Source organism: Parasteatoda tepidariorum, chromosome 5 (genome assembly GCF_043381705.1).
Source record: "Parasteatoda tepidariorum isolate YZ-2023 chromosome 5, CAS_Ptep_4.0, whole genome shotgun sequence".
In the NCBI taxonomy this organism is placed as follows: Eukaryota; Metazoa; Arthropoda; class Arachnida; order Araneae; family Theridiidae; genus Parasteatoda; species Parasteatoda tepidariorum.
In genome coordinates this window covers 17,744,814-17,755,147 of record NC_092208.1, presented here as the reverse complement: position 1 = coordinate 17,755,147, position 10,334 = coordinate 17,744,814, and the positions used below count along the sequence as shown (strand labels likewise).

Below are 10,334 nucleotides of genomic sequence, written 5' to 3'. Positions count from 1 at the left end.
TCTTCTTAATATGGTTCAAAATTCCAAGGCTACGGAGTAAAACATTAGTAGTCGTAAATCCAAAATTGGGTCAGCTGTTTAACGACGGTTATAAAATAAGTCGTATCGAGCCGCACTCGTTGCTGTCGGAAATTTTCCTCTCTTTGTTAAAATACCAGACGTGTCTGGTAGCTCCCGGTTCGCACCGATCACTATGTCGATGTAAATTATCCTTGATGGTAGGCGGACCATGGGTTAGAGCCCCCTTACCTTCGAGTTAACCGTGGGAGGTTTCTCTCCCCGGGCAACGGAAATGCGGTTTAGTTCCTTAAAAAAAGTCCTCCACAAAGGCTAATTGTTCCAATACTTCATCTAGGAGTTTCCTTATCTTCTGAGTCAAAATTACAAGGCTATGGAAGTTCAACATTGATAGTCGTGAACTGAAAATTGGGTCAACTTCTCAAAGCCGGATATGAAATATAGGTTTAGGTTCATGATTCATATCTTAATAATCGTGATCTAAAAAAAAGAGGGGGGGGGGAGGATCGGCTGCGCTAAGCTGATTATAAAATATAATAAAAAAAAAGTCTTATTAAATTTATATTTCTCAAAAACTAATCGATCAATTAGGCTTAATTTTTTTTTAAATAAACATTTTAATACATACTACAAAAATTTGTGCAGCATTGATAATTTTTTTGTTTGGCCTAATGAGTTTCGATAAATACATATGAACTAAAAGGAACATGCAATTAATGGCAGGAAATCGTGATAAAAAATAAAAAAAAAGCGATATCAGATTATGAGTTTTATAGTCTTCATCATTTTATTTCACACATTTAGAAATAGAGTGTTTGTAGTCTCTAAGCTATCTGAGACTACAAAACCCGAGGGGCTAGTACAGATAGTTGCACAACTTAACGTACTTTTTGCGTGTTCTTTGGCACCCAAAGTATCTCTATCCAGTTCTTGAAAATAAAGCTTGCTTCTTCCTAACCAGATTTTCCCAATATCTTGAGCTTACCTAAAATCGAATGCTGAAGAATAAGTCAAGATCTCCCTTTTGCTGATTTTCCTTCTGGGGCTCATGAAAGCATAATAGATGTTTTTCATTGGGCATTCTAAGAACAAAACCAAGCCAACTGTACCTCAATTTTATGATCTCTTCCTTTATAGTCAGCTTTTTTTTCCAAGAGATTTTCATTTAATATCGCCAGAAAATTAAAAAAAATATACATTAAGCATTTGTTTTGATAAGTTTTCAATTTTTTCTGTTTTCATGTTTCTGCATCTTGTAGTGGCACTGCTCTGAAAATAGCTTTGTAAATCGATATTTTTGCTTTATTTCAATATTTGGTTTTCTCCAAAATTTATTTAGCCTTTTATAAGAGGTTCTTGCTTCAGTTATTCTTTGTTTTATTATGTATTCACTAAAATCGCCATTTTTATCCACAAAGGAATTCAAGATAGCAAAATGATGCCATGATATTTATTTCTTGATTTTCAATTTTAGATCTGTCATTTTTATTTGATAAAATCTAATTACTTTAGTTTTTTTTTGTCCATATATAAATCTACACAATTTGAATAACAGTCAGTTAAGAAAAAGGTTTAACAACCTAACCTCGTAAAAATAATTTGTTACAAAATCAAAAGGAGAATTTTCTGGACTTACTGGGCTACAACATGGTAAAGAATGTTAAGGATTTGAGAACTGGGTCATGGAATTAAAATTCTATCATTTGTGAATCATTAATTATTATTTATTTTTTGATAAACTCCAGAAAGGGTGGATTCTTAGCATGGAAAAAGATTGCGACATAATGAAAGATAAAAAAGATGCAAAAGAAGAGACTAAGAGTTTAAAAAATTTTCAGAATCAGATACATCTTCTGTGCATCAGTTAACAAGAGCCTGATTATCTTTTGTGCAGGCAGAATAATTTGTCAAAAACAACCATAATTATTCTTTGAATCAATACATAAAATTGATAAATAAAAAAACAGAAATAATTTATATCCCCATTTAAAGATGTTTTTTCTTGAATTTTTTTTCAAAAAAGGGAAAGTACAATATGCATTTTTTTAATAATACAGTAAAACTTGTGTAAGTTGACCACTTGTGGTGCATTGTTTTAGTGGTCAACTTATAGAGGGGGTGGGTCATTGTTTACTTTTTCGCTTCCTATATCATGTTGCTATATATTAAATTTTTTTTTTTACTTGACTTAAAAATTTTATTCAGAAAATATGCAAATGAATATCTTAAGAAATGTGTTTAAACCTGAATGAACTTCTATTTGATACATATAATTCTAATATTTAAGTATTTTTTAAAAAAGAAATTATTTCACTAGTTATGCATGTGAAGTGTTTAATAAATATAATTTCTTAAAATATCAGAACACGAAAACATGTAATTTGAAAACTTTGACAAAATAAAATTATTTGAACACTTTGAAATCTATTTACTACACTTAAGGATCAAAGACCATAAAAAAAGGATCAACGCATATTTCAGAGCATTCATTTATTCAAATGCTCACTATTGCAACTGGAAGAGCAACTTTTCAACTAACACACCTGTTTTCAATTAACGGATGAAAGAAATGGTCAAAAGCTGACCCCTTACAGTTTACCCTGATGGTCAACTCACAAATGGGTTTAGATTAGCTTTTTACACTATTTCACCAAACAAGTGAAATTTTAACATACATTGCAAGAATGACAGAAAATTTTTTGAATTTTTTTTTTATTCTGGTCAACTTATGAGGGTTTTAGAATAGAATTTCATAATACTCCTAGACAAAATTGACTTATTTCAGTGGTCAACATACAAGATAGACAGGTGGTCAAGCTACAAAAGGTTTTGCTTCTTTATATTATATGGGAAAAATTCCGTTCTTGATAATTGAGGTCAACTTATGCAGGTGCCCAACTTACAAGGGTGGTCAACTTGACAGGTTTCACTGTATCTTATTTTTTCATTGTCAGCACATTATAGCTCCTGCGCAAAATAGTTCTACATTGTTTTAAATATTTTAAAAGAAATAAGATGATTTCAACACATCTTAGCACTAGCAGTGTTCGAATAGTTAGGTTAAAATCGGGAAAACCTTAAAGTCGAAAAGAAACAGACAGAAAAGCGATACTTTCTTGAAAATTTGCAAATATGCCATTTTTGATTATCGGTAAATAACTGGGTATCAATATCATACACAAATATGTGACCTGGAATTAACTACATTCTAACCTACTTTTTTTTTTAAATTTCTGAAAAAAACTATATATTAACATTTTTATAAACTATTCAAAAAAAAATTTCCTCCATTATTTAAACATACTAATGTCAAAAAAATTTATTTTGGGTTAATGAACTACAGAGTAAGTAGACCTTTAATGACTAACTGATGAACTACTGATAACTTCTAACATAATTATCAGTTCATTATTCATTCAGTGATATTGATAGACTTAACAATTTAGTTAATACAAAAGAAAAGGATCCTTGATCATAATTTTAAAAACTTCAAAGCAATGCTTATCTTTGTTGACTTTTTACTTCCTTCTTATTTTTATCATTTAGATGAAAATATAATTAAGTTTAAAACTACACGCAAACAACAAACAAATGATTCCAGAGGACTACTTAATAACTCATATCCATAATTATGGGATGTGAATAATTCGACATTTGTCAAACAAACAAACTAAGCATAAACATGTATAGAAATATTTATTTATTGTACTTAAATATATTCAAATTTCTATTTATTAAAGATTTTTCAAAAACATGAGCCTTAATTAAACATAACACAAGTCTATTTAACAAAATAAAAATTTATAACAAAACTGAGAAAAACATTAACTGTTGACATTTAAATACTTTTTGATTCTGTTGATAAAACCAGGAAGTAATGAATCAAGTTCTGTTAATAAGATTCAAAATGCAGATGAAAAAATAGTTTATCTTTAGTATTGTTGACACAAATATATGTACAGACACAGATTAAGACATTTTCAATTGGAATCACATATTCAAGAGGTTTTTTCCCTGATATCTTGAAGTTCCCTCAGTTCCATAGGCTGTAGATGTGCACAGAACATACTGAAGCAAGGGTGCTGAGATAGCTGCTGGAGGTAATTTGTGAGGTACGTTGTCATGTCTATGTTATAGAGGGGGTCATTTAATATGTCGGGGTCATCTTCCAAATCTGCATTCTTATATGAATTTTCTGAAAAAGTAAATAGGTATTAGAAAACCTTTTGAAGTAGTATACTATAACTTAAATTATGAATAAAAGTAAATATATATTTCTTAAAATACTTCAATATGTTGTCTTTTTTTAAACGGAAAATTCACTTTAGGTAAAGGCTTAATTTAAGATTTAATTCACTCACTTTAGATTTAATTTTGTCTTATAGCACTCCGACTAAATATATTTTATTACATGCAAGTAAGGTGAGAATATAAACATAGTTATTGCAACCGATTACTTTAAATCCACTCAATTACATTGAATGTAATTAACAAAAGTAAGACTTATTAACAATGAGAATTCATTAACTGTGAGCTGACTACTTACAGAATAAGTTTTTAAATCTTTTTGCTTTTAGAACTACAACTGTTGAAAAGTAGCTTTTCAGGGGTATAAAAAAGCAAAGAGAATGAGAACATTCATAGCAATTTTGATTTCAAAAACTAAATTTTTTTTTTTTTTAACGAAAGTTGCTATTTCTAGTTAATAGCAGATTTAATTTTTCCTAAGCTCAAAATATTTGTTTTCACACATGTTCTAATAGAATTATTATAGAATAACCCTTGGGTTCAGAATATAACAAATAACTTACATAAGTGGGAATTGTAAAAATAAAAAGATAAATTATATTAGGACACTATCTTCATAAAATTAGGATACTTGACAATTTTTAAAGCATTTATGTTATAAATTTCAAAAAAATGAAACTTTTTTTTTTCAATGCCGCCCTTTTTTAGAATGACCCACCTGCACCATAAAATAAAACTCATTTTTATTAATTTAACATACGAAATCAAACGCATATTTAAACTTTGATTAATATATTTAGCAGAATTGTACTAAAAGATACAAAGTCATTCAAAGAAAAAGTGTTTATTTAAACATTATCCTGACTTCAAAATTCAATGTTTGTTTGTAGCCATTCAGTGTTAGTAGAATATTAACTGAAGTATTTTCAGTATTCTTTTTTCTTTCTAATAAAGGTAAACTTTTTACAAGAAATCTTTCATAATACTAATAAGAATAAAAACTAAAAAAATGGAAGTATTTGTTACAGTTCAACTGTTCTTGCTTATTGCTACATTCTGAAAACTTTTCATTAATTGAGAGCATTGAAGACTGACTGCTTATTGTTAATAACCAGTTTACCAGTTATATGTTAAATAAATTGCATTAAAGTTGGATTTTATTTTATATTTACTATTTTTTATATTTATTATATATTTAATTTATAATTACCATATATATTTTTTTCATAACATGCTACAGCAGTTTTGAAATAAAAAAGTGCAGTAGCATAAAACAGAAACGTTTTTTCAAACTATGAATAAAACATTTATTACACATTAAACTATAAAAAAACAATTAAAAACATTAATATATAAATTAAAATATTAAATTTTTTTTTTAAAAAAATATTTAATTTTAAGTCATATGCCTCCTCTAGGAACTGTTTTTATTATTTAGTGCACCTTGAATTGAAATTATTTATTGCTAGATTACTAATTTGATGATATAATATGGTTTAAAATCATAATTTGGTTTGTTACTTATTATTATTTTATTTCACTAATTTTGAATTTCAGTAAACATTAAAAAAATTAATTTGTGAATGATTCTTCAGTTAACCAGGAAAATCGAATTCATGAAAATTTTATTATTACTTTATAAATTAGAACTAGAGAGAAAATCAATTCAAATTTTTACAACAACTGATCTTTATGATTTATGTTTGATTGCACCGTAAATAGTAAACTAATATGACACCCTAGTCCCCAATAAAAAATAACACAATAAGAAAATTTAACAGTTATTAGTTATTTTTTCTTATACTATAATTCAAGAGTCTTAAAAATTTAAAATAACAAATCAGGTAACACAGATGATTTCAACAATCACTTTTCACACCATCACTTTTGTATAATTTGTGTATGGTCCCATGTTTAACATATTTTCTTCTTTCACTTAATTAAATAGTTAATTATATTCATATCAGACTTTAATGGACATCCGCTCCTCTCTATCACACGTCAATTTTTGTTTGTCATCAAAATAAAAGCTATTGAAATTTGGCAATAATTATTAAAACTTTTTTTTGTAAAGAATTATATTTAATAACCGAGTTTTGATGTGTATAGTCACTGTGAAAAATTACCAATATAGTCAGAAACTATTCCGGATGAAGATTCACTTTCAAGAAAACTTGAGCTTTCACCACTGTTTTCACATCCATCATCAATATCTCCCTCCTGTGAAAAAAAAAATCATTGCAAACATTCTTACATTAAAACCATCTAATTGCAAAAAAAGTTTCAATATATTCCATAAAAACATTTTATCATAAGTTGCTGGTTTTTGTGACAGTTTTATTCAAAATAAAGTAAAATGCATAAAAATATGGAGATATGTACACAGAAGTTTAATTGAAATTAAAGAGATCTTTAAACAAGAATGCAGGAGCTAAAAAAACCTTCAAATATAAAAACTTGTAACTACTTTTTTTTATCAATTAGTTACAATTTATATATATTATTTTTAAATGTGCAATTAGTAAAACACTTATAAGATGATTATAGATTATACTGAATTGATAAAAATGTGATTACAAATATAAATAAATGAAAGAGATTCTCTATTATTTTTTATTTTGAATCATTATAAAGACTCAATGTAAAAATTACAAAGCTGGGAAATTTATATTTTATATATATATATAATAAACGGCCTTCCATCCATATGTGCAGGCTCTGACTTTTAAATAAGTCACCCTATGAATGATAGAAATGTGTATTCTATAAAATTATGTAAGGAAGTATGAATGAAGGATAAAGTCTATAAACGCATTTTTAATTCCCTTTTCTCCATTTTTGGGTTTTAATAATTTAATTTCCGAATTTTTACTAATTCTTCTCATCGATGGCAGCACTAATATTTTACTTACTTAAAAGTTTTTCTACATCGATCAAATATATATTTTTATTTATTTTATTCGATTCAAGCTATAAGCACCACTTAAAATATTTACCTCTTCGCTAATTTCACTAACTGTTTACTTATTATACTTTTAAATCTAAAACCGCATTTTACTACACGCCGTTAAGTTTGATTACTTTTATTTCATAATTTTTCAACTATATGTTTTTTGCGATATCGACACATATAAAGAATAATTTTTATCTTAGGATAATTATTCTTTATTCAGAAATATCGCATTTATAGCAATAGATGTGTCTTGATAACGACTATTGTTTTTACCATTCTTGTTTCTCTACAGTTTAGTTTTATATTTTATTCATGTTTTTCATGTTAATTTGTGCTTATATATATATATATATATATATATATATATGTAATATCTGAAATACTAGCTTAATAAAATTTAAAGACTTGATATGAACTATGCTTGCAGTTGAACTTTTTCGTCAAAAGTAAACTGGTATATGATTCATCAGTATATAACCTATTTCTCTGATTCATGAATTTTTAATTTTAATTATTTAAAAATTGAATGATCAAAGGTGTGAACTTTTTTGTCAAAAGTAAACTGGTATATGATTCATTAGTATATAACCTATTTCTCTGATTCATGAATTCTTAATTTTAATTATTTAAAAATTGAATGATCAAAGGTGTATAAAATAATTAGAAAAAATCTAATTCATGAAACATTTGTTAAAAATATAATAAATATAAAGAATTCTGCAATTTAAAAAAAAAAAATCTCAGTTAATTGCTATAATTGTTAATTGACTGACTTTTTTATACAAAATGATAGAATACTAGAAATTACGAAAATCAAGTTTAATAATAAGCCTCCGACACTTTGTAAAATAAGAAAATTTACCAGTAAACCTCTGTTTTTTAAGTATTGCAATTAAACCTTTTCTTTATTGAATCAAATTAAAAAAAGAAGAAAATTTCAAAGTAAATATGCGCTTGGGGGTTCGATTGCCACAGACCCTAAATAGAAATTAGTGATTGATTCTGAAGTTCAATAATTGTAGTTCTAATTTATAAATATATATGGTGGCCATGTGAATGATTGGAAAAAGTTTACACACTCCCAGAGAAAATCACAGAAGAAGGAATACAAAATAAACTTTTGAGGAGAAATTTTGGTAAATTTATGTTTGGCTTTCTGATAATCTAAAATTTGGGATGTGTCTTGATTAATGGACAATTACAGCACATCATAAATTTTTTTATTTTCATACCTAACTTATTGGAAATTCTCCCCGGAAACCGAAAATGTGATTGTTTTTTGCGGCAAATGTTAATTTATTTAGTTATTAAACATTTAAATTGCCCCAAAAGGCCTCCGTAAGTGATGCAATCAAAAACAGCCACATGATTGGTTATGACGTCAAATGTGCCGAAGGGAAACGTGCCGTCTTCATCCGCTAAGGCTATTTCAATGCTCTTTTAGTTTTGATATCACGTATATCGTATGAACATCCTTTGTAAATTATCAGTAAAAACTTTGTGAATTAAATTTACGGTTCTGAGAGGGTGTGCAAAATGAAAGAAAGATTTTAAAACTTCAAACGTTGTTATTTATCATTAAAATATCTGAAGAAATGATTATGTAGCTCTTTACAGCGAATCAAAATTTTTTTTCGGCTGAAATCAGTGGTGTTAAAGTTCATAGAAAATACAATTTTATTCCATTTACTTTTAAATTAAAATAATGCTTCATTACAACCTAATTACTTAATTAAAATAAGTCGCTGAATAGATAGAAATTTCATACATTTTGATATAGGATGGATGATTTTATAATTCGTTATTGCATTAAAACAAATCAGTATTTTCATAAATCTAGTCCATTGAAAAATATCAGTCCATCATCGTTACAATCTATGTGCTAATGATCAAAAATTGAAATAATGTAATTTAATGTTGCTTCTTTAATTTATTTATTTATTACTAGAGTTGAAGGATTTTCTTTTTAAATAAATATTTACTAATGCAGTTTGTGTTATCTTTTTTTTTTGTTTCACTATGTATTAAATATTTAAATACACACTAACGCTTATATTTATTATTCCTAGCTTAAATAGGAATTCCGTTACAGTTCGAAATTATTTTTATTTTTAAATTTTAATTCCTTTTTCTGCAATATAGTATTAATAAAGTATGATTATTGTTAATTTCCCTCCCTATTTTTGAAATCTATTTGTCAGTGCTTGCAATGAAGAATTCTAAAATAGTAAAATTAATACATTATACATTTTTAATTAAAAAAAAATAATAAAACAGTTTTAAAAAAATCTCAGGTTATGCATACGGTATAGCCGAAAACGTATCAACACTTTCAAGAATCTAGTCCATTGAAACATATCTGACCATCATCATCACCATAATCTAGTTATACTTAAAATTTCACTTAATTTCTCATTTATCCATATCTAATTAACTTATTTATCCACAAAATTTCAGCGAATATCATTAAGCTGGAAGTTTTTGTTTCACTAAAGCTAGAGAAGAAAAATAAAAAATTAACTTATACAAAATGGAAAGAAATTCTAATGCACATTCTTTATTATTTATTAAATAATTAAAAAATAAACAGTAATGTTGATATTTTTTCTCAATATTTTTATTCTTTGAGTAAATAGGAACTTTGCTATGGCGAAAAATTATTTTTATATGCATTTATAAAATTTTATTCCTATTTCTGCAATAAAGAACTAAATAAATGCATATGCTTGATTTCAAATACTCTTATAACATAGATTAAGGCAATTAAAGTAAAGTTAATAAAATCTGCAGGAATATATATATATATATAAATTTAAAGTTTTACTGGGATCACAAGAGGCTACTGCTAAGAATACAATTACATGCTTTGAATTCACGCTAGAATAAATAGATAAAAATTATCAATAACTTAAGCTGTCCTACATTTTAAAATCTAAAACTATTTATTCTACATAAGAAATTGATCCAACATTTCTTTCACTTAAGATGAAAATAAATCTTCCAAATGAACTTGAAGTATACATTAAAATTAAGATTATAGTTTAAAAATGAAAAAACGAAGTTATTTTGTATTTATAACGCATCATTTATAAGCAATACCATGCACTTTTTTTAT

At 26.5% G+C, this 10,334-nt stretch overlaps 1 protein-coding gene across 1 annotated transcript in view; it reads right to left on the bottom strand.

The window, feature by feature from the left end:
* Window positions 1–3,697: 3,697 nt before the first annotated feature.
* The window catches only part of LOC107445693 (Importin 9), a 44,445-nt gene continuing 37,808 nt past the window's right edge, over window positions 3,698–10,334 (bottom strand). Inside the window, exons 24-25 of the mRNA XM_016060163.3 lie at window positions 6,393–6,486; window positions 3,698–4,213 (exon numbers count right to left, since the gene is read on the bottom strand). Of these exons, the coding sequence (XP_015915649.1) occupies window positions 4,017–4,213; window positions 6,393–6,486 (291 nt within the window). The 3' untranslated portion in view covers window positions 3,698–4,016. The remainder of the gene's footprint in view (window positions 4,214–6,392; window positions 6,487–10,334) is intronic.